This window comes from Bos indicus x Bos taurus, chromosome 4 (assembly GCF_003369695.1).
Source record: "Bos indicus x Bos taurus breed Angus x Brahman F1 hybrid chromosome 4, Bos_hybrid_MaternalHap_v2.0, whole genome shotgun sequence".
NCBI lineage: Eukaryota > Metazoa > Chordata > Mammalia > Artiodactyla > Bovidae > Bos > Bos indicus x Bos taurus.
The window spans coordinates 9,114,159-9,138,664 of record NC_040079.1 but is presented as its reverse complement, the minus strand read 5'-3'; the positions used below and the strand labels follow the sequence as shown (position 1 = coordinate 9,138,664).

The 24,506-nt window shown below is 38.1% G+C and overlaps 1 protein-coding gene across 3 annotated transcripts in view; it reads left to right on the top strand.

Moving 5' to 3' along the window:
• The window catches only part of CNTNAP2 (contactin associated protein like 2), a 2,326,438-nt gene that overhangs the window by 1,313,913 nt on the left and 988,019 nt on the right, over positions 1-24,506 (top strand). For all 3 annotated transcript variants that reach the window (XM_027538737.1, XM_027538738.1, XM_027538736.1), the window contains exon 11: positions 15,693-15,864. In XM_027538737.1, the coding sequence (XP_027394538.1) occupies positions 15,693-15,864 (172 nt within the window). The remainder of the gene's footprint in view (positions 1-15,692; positions 15,865-24,506) is intronic.

Below are 24,506 nucleotides of genomic sequence, written 5' to 3'. Positions count from 1 at the left end.
CACATTCTTTAGTTTTAATGTTGGCAACCTGCTTCAATTTTGTTTCTATGAATATATCTTAATTTCCTTCTTTCTTGTGTGATAGTTTAGCTTGATGTGCAATTCTAGATTTGAATTTTATTTCCTTTAGGCATTTTCAATATCTTATTCTACTGCCTTCTACCTTTTGTTTCTCCTTGTTAATAAGTTTCCTATCTGCTTTAATATTGTTTCTTAGGAGTCATCTCTCTTCTCTTTTGCTATTTTTATGCTTCTTGGTGATTTGCTCTTACATTTTTCTGTGTAAGACGGATTGTTTTTTCTGATTGCATAAACTATCATTTCATTAATAATAATTGAATTTGCTTCTATTTTCACGTAAGATCCATCAGTCTATCCCTTCTTTGTCACATCTTAATTCATGAAACTAAAAAAGTGCTTGATCCTTGGAAGGAAAACTATCACAAAGCCAGAAAGTATGTTAAAAGGCAGAGACATCACTTTGTTGACAAAGGTCCATTTAAAGACTGATTTCTTAAAAATATTTTGTTTGGGAATTACAGTCCTACCTGAATCTAAATTTTTAGTCAGTTCTGGAAAACTCTTAGACATTCTGTCTTTGAATTCCTTCTCCATAATTCTCTCTTTTCTCTCCTTCTGAAATGTTAATCAAATGTTAGACCTCATTTCATCCTCCACATGTTAATATTTGTATTGAATATTGAATATTTTTAATCACTTTTAGATGTTCAGTCTATCTTTCAATTCACAGATACACACTATACTTTTGTCTCATCTGCCTAACACAACTGATGAAGGTTTTAATTTCGGTAATGAATTTTTACTCCTGGAGGAAGTATTTGATTATTTATCAAATATGACAGGTTCTATTTAATACTAACTCATTACTTTCTTATGTATTTTTTCCACCTTTTATTTCTTTAAGTGATTTTTGAATTCTTTACCATATTCTCAATCCTAAAATTTATCTGAAATCCATAGCGGTCAAATTTTTCTCTGTGGTGTTTCTTTTGAATAATTTTCATTATGCATCTTTTCTAATATGTTATGTTAATATGCACAGATTATGTATTTAAATTTCTCTGGCTTTTATCTTCAGGAATCCTGTGATTCCAGGGTCACTCCTGAGAGAATTTATGCTTCCTTCAAAATATAACAGTTGAGAACTACTTTTTGTATTTTAATTTCTTGGCTTGGGGGTTATACCCTCTCGCCATTGTAAATTTGAAAGCCATAATTTTGTTGAGCAAACCTGTGGCTTATGAATTCTCAGAAAGTAGTTTCTTTTCTGTAGGTCAGTAGAAGAGAGACAAATTTGCTTGTCACATTTCTTTGCTGACTAGTGAATTTTTCTCCAGTATCTGCTTCAGCTGAGATTTTAGCATTTTTAGGCTTTATGTTCTAGTGTTTCTGGCAAGGGGAGGGGTGTTGTTATTCCTTGCACAAGTCCAACACTTGATTCCTTATTCTGCTTGGCCTTTAAAATCTAAACCTTTGCATTACAAAGATTAGCAAATACCTTCTGAATACTAATAGCCCAGCATCATCTGGCACCCTGCAGTTTAGTTAGTTGTTTTTTGTTTTTTTTTTTGAACCCCCTTCCCAAAACTTCTCCTACCTTATTGGATACATACAGATATAATTTAAAAGGATGTGTGTTGCATTTCATCTGGCATTTCTATGTGTTTTGAACTGAAAAAGCTTCAGGGTCCTCACATTACCATATCATAGAAAATGGAATTATCTGGAGATTATTTATTTTTATCTCTTTCCTAAATATTCTATAATATGTTATTCTTAAATGTTGCTGCTGCTGCTGCTAAGTCACTTCAGTTGTGTCCGACTCTATGCAACCCCATAAATGGCAGCCTACCAGGCTCTGCTGTCCCTGGGATTTTCCAGGCAAGAACACTGGAGTGGGTTGCCATTTCCTTCTCCAATGCATGAAAGTGAAAAGTGAAAGTGAAGTCGCTCAGTCGTGCCCGACTCTAGCAACCCCATGGACTGCAGCCTACCAGGCTCCTCCGTCCATGGGATTTTCCAGGCAAGAGTACTGGAGTAGGGTGCCATCGCCTTCTCTGATTCTTAAATGTTAAATGTTGTTAAATAAATTATCTCATAGCCGAGAGTTTGTGTTATGATAAAAAACATTGAGATGCGGTAAAAATTTTAAAATGAAGTTATATGGAACAGGTCTTTCTTTTTATGTAACTCATAATAGATAATGTCAGCATTTTGGGGAAAATTATCACTTTTGGAGAGTACTGAGTTAGTGAAATTTTAAGCATCCTGAAAAGTATTTTACCTTAAGACTCTAATGTCAGACTTCACTGATGAACATGGAAACATTCTCACAACTGAAGAAAAGCATCTTTATTGTACAGAGTACAGAAGGTTGAAGTCTCAAACAATCACATCACGGGTAATAACATCATCATTATCAACAACAATCAGAACAACAAAGCAGAAAGGAAGGGGGAGGAAAAGGATGGGTTATGGACTCCTATTTTCAGCCAAGCACCCTTCTAAGCACCAAAGCCAGAATAGGCTGAAAAATGTTTTTGGTTTGACAAAGGCAAGAGCTAGTTTTACAAATGAAGCACTTCCTGCCTCTATAATTTCCAGTAACTCCTGAAATAAATCTTTACAATCTGGTTTTGTATGAACTAGTTAAATTCCAGAACGTTAAATATAGTCATATTAGGAGCATGCCAAAGCCAAGTAGAAATTATATTTGATTCCTTATTATGTTGGACTGTACATATTATTGTAATGTGGATAGTTGTGACTCTAATTTATATTCCTATTTTCCTTTTTCCCAGGCAAAAATACTAATAAGCAAAATAGAGTCTTCTTCCTTCAAAATATACTTTCAAAATTGGACTATTTAGTAACAATGAGGAGAATATAATTCTAATTTTCTTTAGCGAATAAAACAAGTCTCTCAAATATTAAAGTGTTTTTGAATGTGAGAAATTGCCATGTTACTTAATCAAAGCTGTGCAGTTAATAGGTTCCTAATGATACTGGGAGAGTTGCAATTCAGTTCCGTTCAGTCGCTCAGTCGTGTCTGACTATTTGCGACACCATGGACTGCAGCACGCCCAGCTTCCTGTCCATCACCAATCCCTGAGTTTGCTCAAACTCATGTCCATTGAGTCGGTGATGCCATCCAACCATCTCATTCTCTGTCATCTCCTTCTCCTCCTATCTTCAATATTTCCCAGCTTCAGGGTCTTTTCCAGTGAGTCAGTTCTTCACATCAGGTAGCCAAAGTATTGGAGTTTCAGCTTCAACATTAGTCTTTCCAATGAATATTCAGGACGGATTTCCTTCAGAATTGACTGGTTTGATGTCCTTGCAGCCCAAGGGACTCTCAAGAGTCTTCTCCAACACCACAATTCAAAAGCATCAATTCTTCGGCGCTCAGTTTTCTCTGTAGTCCAACTCTCACATCCATACATGACTACAAGAAAAACCATAGCTTTGACTATACAGACGTTTGTTAGCAAAGTAATGTCTCTGCTTTTTAATATGCTGTCTAGGTTGGTCATAGCTTTTCTTCAAAGGAGCAAGTGTCTTTTAATTTCATGGCTGCAGTCACCATCTGCAGTGATTTGGAACCCAAGGAAATAAACTTGGCACTGTTTCAATTGTTTCCCCATCTATTTGCCATGAAGTGATGGGACTGGAAGCCATGATCTTAGTTCTCTGAATGTTGAGCTTTAAGCCTGCCTTTTCACTCTCTTCTTTCACTTTCATTTTCACTTTCCTCTTTCACTTTCATCAAGAGGCTCTTTAGTTCTTCTTCACTTTCTGCCATAAGGGTGGTGTCATCTGCATATCTGAGGTTATTGATATTTCTCCCAGCAATCTTGATTCCAGCTTGTGCTTCATCCAGCCTGGCATTTCGCATGATGTACTCTGCATATAATTAAATAATGAGGGTGACAATATACAGCCTTAACATACTCCTTTCCCAATTTGGAACCAGTCTGTTATTCCATGTCCCGTTCTAGGTGTTGCTTCTTGACCTGCATACAGATTTCACAAGATTATTTTACTAAACTATGTAGATGTATATTAAACACAATGTTGTACACCCTAAATATATACAATTTAATTAAAAAATACATTAAGCAAAAGGCAAGTGACCTGCTCAAGGCATAACTGCTACTGCTACTGCTACTGCTAAGTCACTTCAGTCGTGTCCGACTCTGTGCGACCCCATAGACAGCAGCCCACCAGGCTCCCCAGTCCCTGGGATTCTCCAGGCAAGAACACTGGAGTGGGTTGCCATTTCCTTCTCCAATGCATGAAAGGGAAAAGTGAAAGTGAAGTCGCTCAGTCGTGTCCAACCCTCAGCGACCCCATGGATTGCAGCCTACCAGGCTCCTCCATCCATGGGATTTTCCAGGCAGGAGTACTGGAGTGGGGTGCCATTGCCTTCTCTGTGTAACTAAATACATGCAGGATTGGGTTGGCAACCAGTTCTGCTATTATGAAGCCCATACACCTGACCACTAAGATCATATTTTCAAAGTATTGTATAATTCCATAGATATCACCAAACAACTTGCACAGAAGAATCAAGAAGGCAATATTATTTTATTTTGTGAACATATGAATGTTCTTGTCTATTTTATATGTTACATACACTAACAGTATGGTCATATAGAATTAAAGTTATCAACTGTAAAGTCTTTTATTTTGCATTTTGCACTCTCTATGTACATATACACAGCTAAGTTTTTTAAAAGATCACTTAACATTTAAAAAAAGGCATAAGGGATTTCCCTGGTGGTCCAGTGTCTGAGACTCCATGCTCCTACTGCAGGTGGCCTGGGGTCCATCCCACATCAGGAAACTGGATCCCACATGCTGCAACCAAGAGTTCACAGGCTGTAACGAAGATCCAGTACAGCCAAATAAATAAATTAAATAAATATTAAAAAGACATAAAAGAATTAAATTATTCAGTTTGGTAATTCTGCTCTTCTTTTTATGGTGGCCCCAGGGCAGAAATGGCTTTTAAAATCATATTGTACTATTTGATTTGCAAATTGCTAACTATCCCAATTTGTCCAGATAGCTAGTGTGTTTCTCTGATTTCCTCTTGTTTCCCTATGTTCTTGTAATTTTCTTCATGATTATTAAAAGACACTCTGAAATATGTCCACTATCTTCTAAATTTAAGCTAATTTGGTATAAATACATTTTATATTTGTTATAAGTATTATATGAGAATAGGAGGGGAGACTCATAGATAATTTTATTTGAAAAATTTTGATCCTCCTGAGCCAATAAAGTTTTGATAAAGTGTTTTTAATATATTGATAGTAATGTTTATATAGTTTTAATATTCTAATATATACATATTTTAAATTTATATAATTTCATAATAAACTTTATAAAGTTAATTTTAATTACAGAAAATCAAACTAATGCATACTATTTTTTAAATAATTAAAATTTTATTTTCATAATATATGACACCATATTTTTCTTTATTTTTTTTTGACACCATATTTTATACATCACCACAAATACACTTTGCACTTAGAAAACCAGACTTAGAGGGAAAGAAAGACCTTGGAAATTATTTTCAAATCTTGCTAATTCATTTTATCAAATAAAGGCTCCTAATCAGGTTATGGCTTCCCTGGTGGCTCAGATGATAAAATATCTGCCTGCAATGCAGGAGATGCAGGTTCGATCACTGGGTTGGGAAGATCCCTTGGAGAAGAGAATGGCTACCCACTCCAGTATTCTTGTCTGGAGAATTCCATGGACAGAGGAGCCTGACGAGCTACAGTGTACCGAGTGGCAAAGAGTCATACTGACTGAGAAACTAAGCACACAATCAGGTTGTAACGTGATCAGATTAATATTTTTAACACAAAACATTCAAGTTTCATGTTGGAGAAGGACTGGAAGTGGGTGGTAGAGAAGGTGTAGTGGTCTAGGCTTGGATGGTCTGGAAGAGACTGAGGATTACTTAAAAGGCAGAGCTGACACAGTATGATTGTGCATACAGGGAGTGAGGCTGGAGGTGCTACGGATTACTCTTGGTTGTTTAGTACGTGCAACTTTTTAGATGAGGTCATTGAGTTGAATTTTTGAGTGACTGTTGGTACAGAGACAATGACAATGACTAATACCACCTGGGATCCAGAACAGTGTGTCTTGAGTTTTGAACATGTGTGAGATATTAGAGTGAAGAAGTCCAAGAACTTCTGGAAACATTAGTCCTGAGCTCAAAGGAAAGACCTCTGATGGATATATCGTTGGAGACCTATTCATATAGTAGGTAACTAGCAGTGAGTTTGGGTTTGCTATTATTATGAAGAGAGACTATCAAGAAAATGGACACAGCTCAGGACAAACTTTGATGAACTGCTACCTTTTTACTCCAGGTAGATGGCAAGCAATCAGTAAATGAAATTTAAATATTGCTAGAAAAGTATAAAGAAAACCTGGGACAGTATAATATTCTGTTAGCCAAGGAAAGAGATGAAATGTTCAAGGAGAGAGAATGGTCTTCTCAAGCTCTTCTGATACTTGAATTTTACACACTCATTTGGATAGGCAGTAACATTTTTCACACAGTTATACTTGGGCTTCTGAGATTCTGAGAGCTATCTTCCTAATGAGATTTTAGCATTCTTGAAGATAAAAATAATATAGTTATAGATCACTGATAAATACAGAAACAATTGAAATAATAAACTAAACTATTTGGAATAACAGAAATGGTGATGATGATGATTATCTCTATTAGATCTTTTGATATATACTTTGGGCATTTTCTGAGCTTCCCTGGTGACTCAGATGGTAGAAGCATCTGCCTGCAATGCAGGAAACCTGTGTTTGATCCCTGAGTTGGGAAGATCCCTAGAGAAGGGAATGGCTATCACAACAATATTCTTGTCTGGAGAATTCCATGGACAGAGGAGCCATGAGGGCTACTGTCCATGGAATCACAAAGAGTCAGACATTACTGAGCAACTAATACACACACACACACAGGCATTTTCTAAGCACTTACTTTGTAGTTATGTTCTTACTAATTCTTAACCTCCTGTGCTAGAGCATTATACATTTTCCTATTTTATAGATAAAGAAAAAAGAAACAGAGCATTTAGTTAATTTACTCAAGGGGAAAAATTGAAAAAGACAAAATTCTTAATATTATATCTACTACTCATTTATTATAAATAAACAGTAGATAAACATAAAGCAATAAATATAAAGGACACACTAAATTTGAAAAAGCCAACAGATTATATTAAATAATTTATATAATTAAAATTAACTCATAAAAATTACCTCCAAAGATGTTAGCCTTTCACTCGTGTGCCACTGTTTTATAATGGGATGCTAGGATCGCTGTGCTTTTTGCTCTCCCATGTGTTGTGTTCTTTTTATTAAATTTAAAATTAATTTTTATTGGAGTATAGTTGCTTTACAGTGTTGTGTTAGTTTCTGCTAACCAGCAAAATGAATCAGCTATACATATACATGTATCCGTTCTGGTCACCATGGTGCCTTAAGTTGAGCTGCCCGTCCTCTTCAGTATGTTCTCCTTAGTTCTCTACCTCATACATAGGATGAGTAATGGTGCTCTCTCTAAACAATGCAATTTGTTATCCCTACTCATTTCTCCAGTTTCCCGTTGATCTAAATGGGAAACCTAAGTCAAGCCTTGCCTGTTGTAGTTTGGATTCTGTGATCTTTGATATTGTTACACATTCCTTCACTTCCTGGATACCACTCCTTGGGTTTTCTCTTGCCTCTTTCTTGGTTTTCTTCACTAGTTTGTTTTCTTGCTTCTCCCCATGACACGTAGATGATTTTTCAAGTTCCGGCCTTGAATTTCTTTGCTTAGCACACTATACAATTTCTTTATGCAGTCTCTTCCACCTCCATTACATAGTGACTGAAAAAAATCATTTCCAAATTCTGATCCCTCTCCTGACATTCGGATATTAATATCAACCTCGGGATTGAATATTTTATCTTTGATATCATAGTGATACTTCAGACTTGAAAAGGCTAGCTTTGAACTCATCAGAACCACCCACCATTTCTCCTCCCCTTTCATCCCACTCCTTAAAGACCAGATGCTTTTCCTGCATCTTCTTTTTCATAAAGGCAAAAGCATCCATCCAGCTGCTCACCCAGAAATCTGTCAGTCTACTCATCTTTCTCTGTGCAGTGCTCATATCCAGGAGAGCAGTCAGTTCTGTCATATCTTCCTGGAAATATTTTTCACCCATCCCCTCTACATCAGCTTTACTGACATACTTTAGATAAAGAATTTGGGATTTGTCCAATGATTCTTTTGTAAAGCAACCCTCACCTCCAGTTTCTCTCTGCCAGCTTATTCTGATAAGATAAGCTTATTCCTATCTTCACCAGGAGAAAAATAACATAATACAAATTATTTCCATGCTCAAAATTCTTCAACACTTTTTTGTTCATTCAATAGACAATAGTTGAGCCTCTACTATGTAAGAGATCTAGGAGTTTATATCCCAGTAAAAAGAGTGAAAACAATAAACAAACATATAGCGTGCAATGTGATGATGAGTTATGAAAAATGAATCAGATAAGGGGATATCTTATCCCAAAGGGATGGGAGAATGTTATTTAACTGGTGATCAGAGAAAGCCTCTCTGATAAGGTGACTAAAATAGAGTCTTAAAGGCAGTGAAGGTGCGACCCCATAGACGGCAGCCCACCAGGCTCCCCCATCCCTGGGATTCTCCAGGCAAGAACACTGGAGTGGGTTGCCATTTCCTTCTCCAATGCATGAAAGTGAAAAGTGAAAGTGAAGTCGCTCAGTCGTGTCCGATTCTAGCGACCCCATGGACTGCAGCCTACCAGGCAGCTCCATCCATGGGATTTTCCAGGCAAGAGTACTGGAGTGGGGTGCCATTGCCTTCTCCAGATATCACTTCATTCCAGGATAAAAATTCGAACATATTCACTCACTTGACCATTCACTTAACAAGTATAGAAGGATCTGTAAAAGTCTTAAAATGGAGATTATATTATGTTATAAAGTGGAGCTTCAATCTGTTGAAAAGTAATTTATTTCCAAATACTTTGTATCTTGGGATGCAAAGTGATCAAGATACTTTGCATCTTGATCATCTCCCATGTATCCCATAGCTTGTTTTTAATATAAGTAGGTTGGTAATTTTTTATCATATGTGGGGTTTTCTCAACAAATACTTTATTAATTCATAGAGAAATAAGACAATACAATTGATGTCATGAAACTATTACACCAAAGAGAAAAAAGACACATTCAGAACCACACACACATGTAAGTAAATAAACCAATTAAGATAAATACAAATTATGACAGATTCTATGACAAGAAATAAGTTGCTGAGGAACTTGAATGAGAAAATGGATAGAATAATTTTAAATACCATGGTTTTTGAAGTGGTCACCTCTCAGAAGGTGATATTTGAACTGACCTGAATCATAAGTCAGCCATGAAAAATGCAAAGAGGAAGAAAATTTCAGGTAGAACGGGCTTGGTTTTTCTGAAGCACAGACAAGAGAATGGGATGGCTGAAGCATAGTGAGCAAGAATAGACAGCTTTTTTTTTTTTTTTTTTAATTATAGTTGTATTAGTTTCCAGCTTATATCAAAGTGATTCAGACTTTTTTGAGGAGGTTAAGAATAGACATCTTTTAGCATTTAATTCCCACTCCAGTACTCTTGCCTGGAAAATCCCATGGACGGAGGAGCCTTATAGGCTGCTATTCATGGGGTCGCTAGGAGTCAGACACGACTGAGCGACTTCACTTTCACTTTTCACTTTCATGCATTGGAGAAGGAAATGGCAACCCACTCCAGTGTTCTTGCCTGGAGAATGCCAGGGACGGGGGAGCCTGGTGGGTTGCCGTCTATGGAGTCGCACAGAGTCGGACACGACTGAAGCGACTTAGCAGCAGCAGCATTTAATTAGGGCACTAACAAAGAAGACACTGATTGCTTCTGGTATAATCCTTTTGTGGATCATCTTCAGTGGATGGTAGGAACTGCCTGTATGTTGACCGTATACACAGTTCCATCTAGATTTATTTCTATATCTATCTGTATATACCAAAAACCACAAGTGCACACTATAAATTCCAATCTAAACCCATAGAACCCACTCAAGATCTCCCACTTTTCATTTGTACCCTCCTTTCCTGCCAGTGTGAACCTGGCTCCCACTATCTTTAATATATTTATTTGCTCACTCCATCAATCTGTATTGCAGTCAGTCTCCTGGCCTTGCCAAGTGGGTGTGTGTTTGACTGTCTGCAAACATTAGCCACCACTGGGCTCACTCCTGGCTCACTCTAACACACTGCTTGTTTGGCCCCAACCTCCACCAGTGTGAATTATTTAGAAAGATTTGGTAAACAGTAGAGATTAGTTGAAATTTTGCACAAGATTGTACTGAAAGGAAGACACTAAATGGTTTTGAGGATCTTACAGCATTTCACTAGCCTTTCTCAGCCTCCTAAACATCCCTACTTTAAAATAAGAATAAAGAGTCATCTTGTATGCGTGTACTTCCAGACATGTAAAATACTCAGCCTTGTTGCCTATTGTTTGGTTTTTTGTTCCATCAAGTTAACGTTCTAATTTAAAAGTTAAATTGGCATTTGAATGTCAAAACAAATATCAGCATATTTTTCACTAATGTATATCTGAGTTAAAATTTAAAACTGTGAAAATGCACGTGTTTGTTTTGTCAATGAGAATAGCAAAATGTTGAGCTTCAAATCAGGTATAAAGGTTTTACATGCTAAGATTTAAATTGCAATTTCAGACACACCAGTAAGGTGACAATGGCCCAGCTCACTGATAGATGCAATTGATAATGACACAGTTAAAATTCACCGTGGGTGTCACAGCATATTGTCAGATCATAGGACCTAATAACGACAACCAATATATAAACATTACATTTTTTATTTCAAATCCATAGATGTAATAAATTTAAGCTCTAAGCTGAAACAAATGACTTTACTTTCTTACTATATATATTTTTTATAATAACTTAGCAAATTTTAATTAAGTTTGACCCTCTATCCATTTTATATCTTCATTTCTGACCCTCAGTATCCCAGATGCATTTTTTTTTTCTCCAAACAACCCTGATATTAACCTACTATGTTAAATCCTGAACTTTAGGGTAATCATTGAAAGAATCACAGATACTATTGCATTAGGAATTTTACTGAAATTATATTTGACATAAAGGGAACTAATACAGAAAATAAATAATATGCTGTCCTTCATTTCGAGGAGGGGGGAGTGGGTTAGAGTATCAGGAATTTCAAGTATCAGAAACAGCATCTTTAACCCATTGCCAACTGACCTGAATCAGTTGGGAGTGGTCAATATTCTAGTATAGTTCTCTTAAAAAGTTGTAGGATACCTATAAATGTAATTAAGCTTTACTCCATTAAACAAAAGCCTTATCCACACTTTCATAAAGATAAGTTTTTTGTTTTTGTTTTTTGTTTTTACATTGGGCTTCTGCTAATATGCTGAGGAAGATTATTTTTAGAATCTTCATTGTTTATATCAGGGGCTTGGTAAGACACACCACTAAACTACATAGAGGTTCTTTTGTCTGAATGAATGGTTCTTGGAAGCATTGTCTAATATATGTTGGAGGTCTTAATATGGATTTTATAGTCACACCTCATTATCATCTTTAGATCATGTTTTCCTGGTAGTTGAAATTTGCCTTGAAGAGATTTCTTAATTTTTGCATTGTTCAACATCTGGAGAGACTGAAGTTTAAGAAAATATTTTATGTTCAAATCCATTAAGACCTGGCTTCCTCATATTTAACAGTTTTTCTCTCTTCTTTTCCCTTATAAACAGAAAGAAGGTGCCAGAATACTATGCACAGTAATCCTCAGCTAGATGATAAAGTTCATTAAGTGCAGTGTATTCCTTTCAATATTATCACAGTGTTGCTCAACTTTCCACTGCAACATACTAAGGATCCAGGTTTCTTCCATTTCTGAGAACACCGTTTCCTCACCTTTCTTTCAGCCATTACTGACAACCTCTTCAAGAGCCATAAATCTTCATGGCCACATTTTAATGGACATGTAGAAGTTTGTACTATAAGTATTTTCTCCTAAAATGTATCTCATGTAGAAAACGAAAGGACTCGATAACTTCAAACTCCAAAATTCACCAGGAGTAAATGACATTGTTATGAGTAACTGATGAAGTCTTGTTTTATGAACTTAAATATACCCATTATATAGTGATCTGTGTGTTACCCAGCTGCCTTGCTTTGGAGAAGATCTTGTTCTCACAATACGTCTACCCATTTTGGAATACTTCAAAGAGAGTGTGGATATTTAGAGACTTCAAGTGTTCAAAAACCAGAATCAAGTGATCATCTTGTTAAGAACAGTCAATAAAGTTACAGCTGGATATTTTTTCTCTGCTAAGTTTAGACATTAAACCCCATTCAATTTTATCTTGATTAGACAGACTGAAAATCATATGTACGCATATGGTTTGTCTAAATAGACAACTTAGCTAAGATCAGCAATTTTCTGAGGGGATTAAGTCAGTGCGAATGGGGGGAAAAAGTGACTCAGAAAAGAAAGAAGAAAAAAAAAAAAAAAAGAATACCATATGTTTGACATTGAAATAGAGCCTTATATTTATTTTTAACTCAAGAAATTTACTTAAGTATAACCTTATTTTTATTTAGTACTGTGTTGATAGAAAATGATTGTGTACACTTCTGTGGTTAATCCTTAAAGAGGAATCAATTGATTATCATTAGGTTTTAATTATGTAACCCATTATTAAAGGGAAATTTTTCTTGCTTTAAAACACTGTTACTAGTCAAACAATATAGGACATTTTAAAAAATCACTTAATGGGCAATTTCTGAAAAAGTTTTTATTGAAAATTCCCTTTTATCCAATTAATGGCACATCGTGATACCAAAGTCGCTCAGTCGTGTCCAACTCTTTGCGACCCCATGGACCATACAGTGTCTCAGCTGGTAAAGAATCTGCCTGCGATGCAGGACACCTGAGTTCGATCCCTGGGTTGAGAAGATCCCCTGGAGAAGGGAAAGGCTACCCACTCCAGTATTCTGGCCTGGAGAATTCCATGGACTGTATAGTCCATGGGGTTTCAAAGAGCTGGACACGACTTAGTGATTTTCACTTCATTTGATACCAACCCACTTTGTATAAATTTTTTTTTTTGGCTGTAAATATAATATTAGATGGAAAAGATTGTCAGTAACTTGAGATTTTTAAGCAGAAAAATACTACCATTTAAATTTTCTCTGGTAGGTGAATTTTGTATGGGGACAATATGAAAAGTAGCTTTGGGGGACTTTGTGGAGATATTTAATGGGATCAAGAGATATTTAATGGGATCAAGAAGATTTATTCCATATGTCCCACAGGTTTTTTTATGCATAACATGTATTACAATTTTTTCTATTGAAAAGGCATAAGGCAATTGATTTTTGATGCTATTTTAAAGTTACTTTGCAATAAGATTTTGAAAAAGTATCTAATCTCAGCCTTGGCATATGCATGTTCTACTCCATAATAGAACGAATACTTTCTAATCCTCATAGAAATTTTCTCTTCTTGCCTTGTTATTCATCCTTTTAAAATTTTAGTTTTACTTCTTATCACTTTTGCTCCCTATATCATATTAGGTACCTTACCTGAGATGGATATTCAGAGCAGGGTGACTGACCCTTATATCTAAATTTATCTTTTTATGTTTCTTTGGGTTTTATAAATTGAGAAATTATTTGTAATGCAAATATCTCTTTGGATTGAGTTAGATATTAATCCATAAAAGAAGCTGACGGGGTCCAGCCCCGGCTGATCCAGGGTATTCGAAGGGGAGACAGCGTTGGTGACTATTTACATATTCATCAAAGATATAACGAGTAATAGAATGAGGATAGCTCAGTAGGAAAATTCAGTGGAGAAAAGAGGCTGAGTAGCTTGGTTTACGTGGGAGACCAATAAAACTTCAAGACAAGAAGCTTGCACCACTTACGTAGGCCGCAGGCGTCCTTCCGTTCTCCCGAAGGAGAGGAGACACTGAGGCCTCCCCTGTCGGATCTTAGAAGCCCAGGCATAATTAGTAAGCATGGCAGGTTCCACGCTCCAGATGGAGACTCAGCCAGAGTTTGAGAGAGAGAGAGACATGGGGAGACCAGTCTTTTGAGGAACTGATCCCAATTCTCTATTTTCCAGGGTCTGTTTTTAATACACTGAGGTGTTATACAAAAGTCACACAGGGTCAGCAGTCCTGACTTTTATCAAAGTCAGGTGCTTCATACAAATGTATACAGAGGTCTTAGGGGTATTACATCATCTTCTGGCCAGGGGGCCTGCTGACAATTTATGACCCTCTCCTTGTGACAGCAGTCAGTCAACCAGAACACTTATTTCTCCAGGGGTGATTATTTTTGAAACAGATGCCACCTTCCAAAGGTACCAGATAAAGTTACATTCCTATAGGGTGAGGGTGTAGTGGGTTTTAATTAAGGAAAGAATTTACTTAGCCTAAGGTTAACTTTAATATCAAAGTTAATACTTATTTCTTCTATATATTCATTAACATGTATAAGGGCAGGGGATGTGGAGACTTAGCAGTAAACATTGGCTCAACAAATGAAAAACTCTTCACCAATACAATTTCTAATCAGCCCACTATACTTATACCAATAGTTTTCTAACTTCTCTAAAGAACCTGTTTTTAGAAGGTTTAAAGCATCTTGTGCCTCTCACGGTTGGGAGGCTGTGAGCAATCACATGTGGCCGGACAAGCCTGTCAGGCAGGCTAGAGAACCTTCAGAGGAGTTTGTAGGTTGAAACACTCCTATCACGCCGAGGAATTATTATTAACTGGAGCTCTAAGTTAACTTCTTCTCCAAAAGAGGTGGTGGGGGACAGCCCCCCGTAAAGTCAGAGGTGTAGGTGAGAGCACAAAGTAGTAAAGTAGGCAGGCTCTGGTTATGGGGGTAGATGCTCGAGGATTTCCAGGGGGACTCCGGAGGCTCGACATACACAACGGCAGGATCCTGAGGCTCGATCCCGCCTTTGCGTATGTCGAGCCTCCTTCCTCTTGACCTTTGCCACGGGTGGAGTGCCTCACGCTGGCCCCCAACAAGAAGCCAACCTTAGCTGATAACAGTAAGTTTTAACTTCTTTACATCTGTATAACAGGCCTCTAAGAAATTAAGAAAATGGAAGTAAATATTGAAGCTGTAAAAGAAAGATGGTTGGATAGTTTGGAAAGGTCTAAAATTGTACATCCTGATCTCTGAAGACAGAGTCAGATGAGGAAGTATAGCAATGAACGGAGGGATAGAGAGATCTGACATGGTGAAAAAGATGTCAAAAGAGAAAATATGAAGGATGCTAGACCCCAGAGACAAACATTCACCTAGGTTCAACCCTCACACCCTCCCCTGAAATAATACCATTTTCTCAAAAGAATTCATTCTTCCACATTGAATACAACATGAGTAGGATCAACAAAACACAGCAGTTGGATGCGATGGCTGTGGTCAGGGAAAACCACCCAGAGGAATTTTAGTGAAGCATGCCGCACACAGAATTGAACATTCCCATTTTTTTCTCTCTCACAGGTTATCTGAACCAGATGAATAACTCAAGTCACTCTGTCCTTCAGCCTTCATTCCAAGGATGCATGCAGCTCATTCAAGTGGATGATCAACTTGTAAATTTATCCGAAGTGGCGCAAAGGAGGCCTGGAAGTTTTGCAAATGTCAGCATTGACATGTGTGCCATCATAGACAGGTAATGGTCTGTCTTCCTACCTCGAATTGCCAAACTTGCAAAATTCATGTTTTTGTTGTAGGACAAGTTAAACTCTGAAACGTACAGCCCTATATGGGGCAAGGTGGCAGGAGCCATTGGCCATGCCTGTGGTATATGTTTGTGATATTAGAAGTGATGTTTATATCAGGGCATGGTTATATATGACAGTCTATGATGTCATATTAATCCATTCAACCCTCCTTGGTGAATGTGATCATTTTGCATGGTTTTGCAAGTGACAGCTGGAAACAGAATTCAGTTTGTTTTTAAATAAACTATGCATATAAACTGGAGAAGGCAATGGCACCCCACTCCAGTACTCTTGCCTGGAAAATCCCGTGGACAGAGGAGCCTGGTAGGCTGCAGTCCATGGGGTTGCTAGAAGTCGGACACGACTAAGCGACTTCACTTTCACTTTTTACTTTCATGCATTGGAGAAGGAAATGGCAACCCACTCCAGTATTCTTGCCTGGAGGATCACAGGGACAGGGGTGCCTGGTGGGCTGCCGTCTGTGGGGTCACACAGAGTCAGACATGACTGAAGTGACTTAGCAGCAGCAGCAGCATGCATATAAACTATGCCCACAGCAGAAATGACCCCTTCTCTTTGTCTTGATCATGACTTATCCTCAGTGTATAATCCCATATAAAGCCCCCTCTTAGAGGAAAATAAATGTTGAAAATTATTGGCAGGCAATATGGGGATTTACTGAAGTAGGATATTTAATGTAGTTGAGTCTAAGACATAGTGAAATATTAAAAGATCTCATCCTTATAAGTTTTTGCAAATCTGGGGGGGGATGACTTTTTATAAAAACTTAGCTGACCTCTTACATGGTGGAAAGATACAACTTATATGGAATATTATGGCAGCATTACATATACTACCATAACATACTTCTAAGAAGTTCCTTTTATTCCAACATGAAAATATTTCATTTTGATATGTATTTCCCACAAACAAACTACATCTAACTATGGGTTGAATTTAATCTGGTGGATTTAGGTGATGGCCTATCCTATTTTCAAATCTTTTATGAGAGGATTATCTTATTCTGAAAATTTTTTTCATTAATTTTATATTTTGAAAACTAAACTTCCATAAGTCTCAGTCTGTCCCCAGTAAAATATAGACCTTAAGTCTCTTCCAACCTTACTTCATTTAATAGGAGATCCTTGGGGAAGTCATGTAGAGACATATAATGAATCTTAAAAATATATAAAATCATCTATTATGAATTAAGCTTGCTTTATATAATCTTAATAAAGTAGTATTCATGTGAATGATAAATTAGAGTTTATGATGTCTGTAGAATGTAACTTTTTAAAGCTTTAATATGTTTATAATAAGGCATAGCATAGTGCTTATTTTTATTGCATTTATGCAAATATAGGTACTTATAGCCTAAACAGTTTATACTTAAACAGAGAAACAAACAATTTTAATAAAAATATACTCCTAAATTTTGAACCATCAATAATGTAATAGTTGTTATTTCTGCCTAAAGCAGTGGTGGTAATAATCACAAAAACTGAAAAATGCATGTTCTAAGACCATATATTCTGATATTCTCTGTGTATTCATAAATTTTAATAATGATTTTCCATACAGGAAGATTTTCCCTCTTAGTAATAGACAGTCTATGAGTCACTTTAGTACCTTGTTCATTTTCTATGTCAGTAACTTTAATGATACAATAATTTCTGTCAATAATACCCAGGTTAGTTCATCTAGCTTTTGTAAACTGGCTAGGTTTTATGGTGATACTGTTATTTCACTCCAAACAGCATGTTTCCTGGGAATTGTGTTTAAATTGTTTGCTACCGAGGAAGTATGGGTGAAGTGTTGAGATTTCACTGTTGTACACCCATGGCAATATTAGAAGTTAAAATGTCTCCAAAAGAATGAGTGAGATTTGGGTAATGAACCAGGCTCTCCTGGTAAGGAGAAGAACACAAGAGACAATGTAGATTAGGGATCAAATTTCAGTTTGGGGCAGGTACAGGAATATACAAAGTGTTCTTTTGCCAAACTGGCATCATGCCACTGTCTGTGTTGCTGAGTGCCCTGTAGCTGACAGAACAAGGAACACATCTTTCTTATCCCGCAGGGTGCTAACCCAGAAGAGTGCTTATGCAGAAGTAATCACCTCTGATGCATCGCGAGTTTCCTAAATCCACTATTGAATACCTTCTCTGCTTGTCTTATTTTTTGAGGGCATTGACTTCTTTTTTTTTTTAAGATATAATTGCCCTATATCATTATATTATAGCTTCAGGTGTACAACATATATAGTGAAATGGTTACCAGGGCAGTGATTTCTGTACAGTAATTAACAGTGTATGAAATAGCAGATTCCTTTTTCACCTAAAATGTGCACAGTTCTGTCTTAATCTGTGAAGTGTTGTGTTTTTGCATGTAGAATTCAGAACTATATTCACCTTATTCAAACCATTGAGGTGCTCATTGTTGAGCTCACCCTTAATCTTTCTTTGCATATGAGAGTACCAGGGCCATTACCCTGTCTTCACACAGCTCTGACCCATCCATGACTCCTTAATGATACATCTCTGGCTCGTCTCTGGTTTGGTCGTACGCCCTTACTAACTGAAACTTTTCAACTGCCATTCTACCATTTTATTTTCAGCCTACCTAAATTCTCCTTAAGCAGCCCTACACGGGCTCTTTCTTACTTTTATCCTTTCAGATTTCAGCTTGATTGATTTGAGAGCTATTTTTGAAAAAAAAATTTAAAAAGGGAAAACTGAAAACATAGGATAAAATATAGAAATCACAAGTGTGATTTTTATAAAATGTTTAGAGATTATAGGAGCAGCTGCATTGATTTTATGAGTAGAACTTAGGAAAATAATTTGGGAAGGTGATTCTAAAGGAGTTTTGCTGTATGTGATACTGAAATATTCAATGGTTTTAATTTTTTTTCTTTTTTGGGGGGGCAGGGAGTGGATTTACATGCACCTTGTTTTGTTTATATGTTTATTTTCTGAACATGACATTGAATCAAAGCGACAACAAGCATACCAAGCTACAGAATTATGCCTTTAGTAGTGTTTTCTGAGTGCATCTATGGTGCCAGGCACTGTTCTAGGCACTTAGGGCAAATCATTGACCTAAACAAAGATCCTTGCACTTGTGAAGCTTGCATTCTGGGAGAAGGGGAGGGACACAAACCTGTGATAAATAAATAGTATAGTAAGTTAGTAGGAATACATGCTATTTATATTTAAAAAAAAAAAGTTGGGCTAATCAAGGAGGACTGGCATTTTAAGGAGATTGGTGTTGGATTATAGTTTAAACAGGTTGATTAATGTTAGCTTCATTTGTGAATTCAAGACCTGAAAGAAGTATGCATGTATACTCAGTCATTCTGTCGTTTTCCGACTCTTTGCAACCCCAAAGACTATAGCCTGCCAGGCTCTCTGTCCATGGAATTTTCCAGGTGAGAATATTGGAGTGGGTTGCCATTTTCTACTCCAGGGGATCTTCCTGACCCAAGGATCAAACCCAGGTCTCTTGTGTTTACCTGTTTGCAGGAGACCCGGGTTCAATCCCTGGGTCAGGAAGATGCCCTGAAGAAGGAAGTGGCAACCCACTCTAGTACTCTTGCCTGGAAAATCCCATGGACAAAGGAGCCTGGTAGGCTACAGTCCATGGGGTTGCAAAGAGTTGGACACGACTGAGAGACTTCACTTTCTACCTGTTTACCAGGTAGATTGTTTACCACTGCATCACTTGGGAAGCTTGAAAAAGGTAAAAGAATTCACCAATTTGGAGAAAAGCCATTCCAGGAAAAGAGGCTAGTCAATGAAACAAGGCTGCCTGTTATCATCTAGGATCAGCAAGGGGCTTGGATGGCAGGTTTGGAAGGATGCGGAGCAGATCCCCAGAAGAGGCCAAGGCAATCATAGAGGTCAGGTCCTGGAGACTTTCAGGTCATTGTAAGGATCTGACTTCTATTCTGAGAGAAGTAGGGAGGCACTGCAGGTTTCTGAGTAGAGCAGTGGCACAATTTAGCTTATAGTTTTGAAGGCTAACCCTTGTCTGTGGGAAGAGGAAGGGTAGAAGCTGGGGGGCAGTGATAGTAATCCACGTGAGAGATGCTGTGGCCTGAGACCATGGTGCTAGCACAAGAGATAGGGTGATGTGGTCAGTTCTGAGTACACTGAGACGGTAGAGGGCTTTTTAATGGACTAGATTCCAACCATGAGAAAAAGAGAAGACATAACGCCAAATGATTTGGTAACAGCAACTGGAAGGAAGGAGTTACCATGTCCTCTGATGAGAAGGCTAGTGGTAGAGAAGACTAGTCATGGGGCAGAAGGAAAAATCAGGAATTCAGTGCTGGGTATGAGTTGAAAGGTCTGTTGACATCTAAGTGGATGTTTCAAGACGATAGTTGGATACACATATCTCACAAGCACGCAACTGCCGATTAAGCAATGAGATGCTGCGTCTGATAAGATCATCACGTTTATCTATTGAAGACCTCTGGTTTCTTCAGCTGTATTTCATAAACAGCTGTAGAACTGGAAAGGGAGAGGGTAAGCAGTAGACAAGAAGCCTCTTCCAACATCAGAAGCCTGTAGCTTTACCCTTTGAGTGAGACCCCGCTCTTAAGGAAGAAGACTTCATCAAACCATCAGTGTATCTAGCAGATAATCTTGCTTCTCCTTGCACAAGTACCATCTATCATCTATTCCTAGTGCCCTGGCATTTTTCCTTCTCTGTGGCAAACATCTCCAGGCACCAGACTCAACTCTTGTCCTCCACCCACTTCCCTCTATCCTCTTTCTGGGTTTGAAACTCTGAGCAAAAAAAGCCTCCAGAAACATCCCTGTTAAAGTTACGTTTATGCACTTCCTCCTGCAAGGGAGAACAAAAGAGAACCAAGGGGTATCTCAGATGACGTGGAGGAGGAAGGGAGTGAGGACAGAGGTTTGAGGGCCTGAGTAAGTCCTAGGAGGGTCCTGGCAGATATCGGCCATAATTTTTAAACTACAAGAGTTGCTGCACCATAAGATGGAATTTGTGAATCCCTGTAAGAGCTTGTATTTGGTTTGTTTATCTAGGATTCTAATTCAGGACACATGGTGTGAAGAAGCTGGAGTGAAAATAGTTTGAGCTGAAGTAGGTGGTATTCATGACTGGTTAGGCAAAATTTTTGTTTTGTGAGTCGCAGAAAAGACTGTTTTGCTAGCTGTAACTTCTGTATCAAACCTAAGATCACCCTCATAGGTTAGCTGCCAGAGAGAGATTTTCCTGGTCATCCACAGCAGTGATGTGTCATGGTCGTAGCTAATGACAGGTAAGCAGAAGTCAGATAAAGTGTTCTGAGAAAGTGTTTGTTTTTCTAATACAGAGGTTCCACCCTCCCCCTCCATTATCCTTGTTCAAATATAGATACCATTTCTTGATCATATGGCTCCAAGCTCCAGTGAACCAGAGTCAGTAACCACTTTCCCTCCTTTTTGTGGGAAGGAAAGCAACCGTTGTTTATTTAAATCACTGTGAGTCAAATATTACTTTTATCAAAGCTGAAAGCATCTGTGCTTTCTTTATCCTCCATGTCTAAAATCAACCAATACCATCATTTTACCAGAACATAGAGGGACAAATTCCTAATTATGAAAATGACTTTGAAAGAGAAGATGATACATTTATTTTCAGATGTATTAAGCTGCATGCCAATGATGTCCTTTAGAGATTGGAACTTGGGGACTAAATGGCTGTTTAGAGGACAAAGCAAATTCATATTGTTAATCAGCATCTGGTAGAAAAAGCAGTTAACTAGAGTCTTCTTTACCTTTTCTGTAACCTCCCATGTAAATATATTAAGAAAGAAAACCAGGAAATGTCTGGATAGCACAGAGAGCGGAAAAGGAAGAGTAAACATCGCGGGTTAAGTGCAGCCCACAAAATTACCCCTTGAGAAACTGAATAGACTGGATCCTATTTCTGAGTTAGTAATTAAGTCTTCATTTTATTTTTGGATGGCAGTGCATAATCACAGACCCAGTTTTTATTTTTTAATCCAATGCGTTCTTTTCCAGAATATCTACCAAGTTTGTTTGATTTGCTTTTCCTTGAAAGGAAAGAATAAGTATATGATTTTTTATAAGAGCACTTAAATGAGAGTTGGATAGATACAGCATGAGAGGCTTCAAGACGAAGCTAATTCTGCCAGAAAGGTGAACAGTGCATAAGTAGATTAATACCAAGAATTCAGAAGGCAGTCATGACTTCATACAACAAGTTTAAGATTTACAGTCCTGAGATGAAGAATGCATGTAGCATCTTTTTTTATTTTTTAAAATTGATCTTCATTTGTTCATAAGCTCCCATTTCCAGTGTATAGCAGCAAAAAGAATTGGGACACATACATTCAGGTGCCCTAATAACTATCTATATATCCATCTATATCTATATCTATATATATATAAAGTCAATATGTGATTCAAACTTAGTCAAAGCCAAGCTCCCATTTGGGGCTACTATCCCATTTTATGTGTCCTCCTTGACTCTTCCCATTTAGCTTTGGGTCAGGCCCAGGCAACTTATGTCACATCAGCAGAGGAGTGGGTTTCACTCACATGGTCTGCTCAGGCTCCTTCTGGCCTCCCCTGAGGGTGCCTGGCAGCTTGGTCTTTAGGAGCCAGCCCCACCGCCCTGCAGTTCTTCCTTCTGGCTGTGGGATCAGCCCTGGCTTGTGCTGGGCTCAGGTTTGGGGATTGGGATAAGAAGGTAACTCATCCCAGTTTGCCAGGGACCATCTTGCTTTTAGGATTGAGGGTCTTTGACCTAGAGAAACCCCCCCACGGTTCTGAGTAAACCAAGATGGTTGGTCTCTCAAGATCTGTGTCCTCTCTGGGCAAAGATCTTCTCCTGAGTCCTTTATGTTGTCTACCAGCCATCCAGGCATTTTCACATACCCCACTGGGCCACTCAGGGATTTTGAGATCTTTCGCAAACTGCGTACAAGCTGAAATTAATGATGGGGTATGCCTGGCTGTGGGTGTGGGGAGTGGGGATGACTATCTTAGGGCCCCCTCTGCCTCAGCTCCATATCTACTCTGTACAACTCAAGCTGACATGGGCCTCTTAGAAATCAGGTTCCCAAATGTGGAAAGGGAGGCACCGGCCACCACTGCCAGAGGATTTGTAAGTCTCTGCTGAGATCCATTCAGTCAATACGCACTTATTGAGGCTTACTCAGGGAACTTTTCCTCCTGGAACTTTAATGCTAGTGGAGGGAGGTCATTGATCAGACCTTATGCTGTCCTAAGATTACGTTCTTCTCTTTTGCTCTCAAAGACAGAGCTCTTTCAACCCCAATTTACAAAATTGAATCCACAGAATTGAATCTGCTAGTTTTTGTTTTTGCTTTTTCTCCTATTCCAGTGTCCAGAGGTAACTTTTCCTAGCCCGGCCTCTTTGTGAAAAACAGCATTGATCAACTGAACCAGAAAGATAATAAAATCAAAACTTTGACTTGAAATATCTAAAAATTATTTCCACTATAGGAAAAAGGAAAATGTGTCTCATAAACATGGGTGTTTCTGTAGTGACACTATTTATGCCAGATTTTCTGTTGCCTCTGGATATTGCTGCCTACAAATCGCCACCCAGTGGGCCTGACATCTTTTCATAGATTTCCAGCCTGACCATGCCTTCCATTCGTCTCTACAAATGTTCATGTCAATCAGACTGGTGTAGAGCTGTGCTCCTGCTTCTTTTACACTGCGAAGCGTTTTGTCTTCTATCGTTAGATTCTTATTAGCAAAGTGTAGGTTTCCAGGAATATCTTACTTTCCCTTCATAGTAATTATGCAAACGTGCTTAAAAGAGGCAGAAAGTCTCTCAGATGAACTTCGCATTATTCAGAACTTCACGCCTGTTCAAGTCTGACTTCACTGTGGCTCTGATCCCATCAGACTTCAAAGCAGCAAAGAACAGGTCAGCTGGAATTCATTCCCTGAGAACTGGAGCCAGCAAGCAATTTTCCTGGTGTGAAACTAGAGTTCTTTTTAGGAAACACCCTTCAAAAATACCCGTAGGATAGAAGGTATTCAGGGTCCTAAAACCAGATCCCCAGCTCAAAATAAAAAATATTAAAAAGACTAGTTACCTAATCCAGTCGTAATTTTCTTACATGACATTCATACTGTGATTCCTTACTGTTACCTGCTTTGTCTTCTCACCTTATCTCTGTTTACTCCCCATCTGGAACCCCATCCATTTTCTATTGCAAATGGCTGCGTTCTTTCCTCCTTTGGGCTAAATTATGTATTACTGCATGCATGCTAAATCGCGTTAGTCATGTCTGACTTTGCAACACTATGGACCATAAGCCCACCAAGTTCCTCTGTCCATGGGGCTCTCCAGGCAAGAATATTGGAGTGGGTTATGATGCCCTCCTCCAGGGGATCTTCCTGACCCAGGGATCGAACCTGGGTCTCCTGCACTACAGGTTGATTCTTTGCCTTCTGAGCCACAAGGGAAGTCAAAATTATTTATTGGTAGTTTCATGGAAAGCCATATGTTCTCATGCTAGATCTGATTCATTTTTGGTGTTAGAAGCATGTCGCTTTGTATAAACATT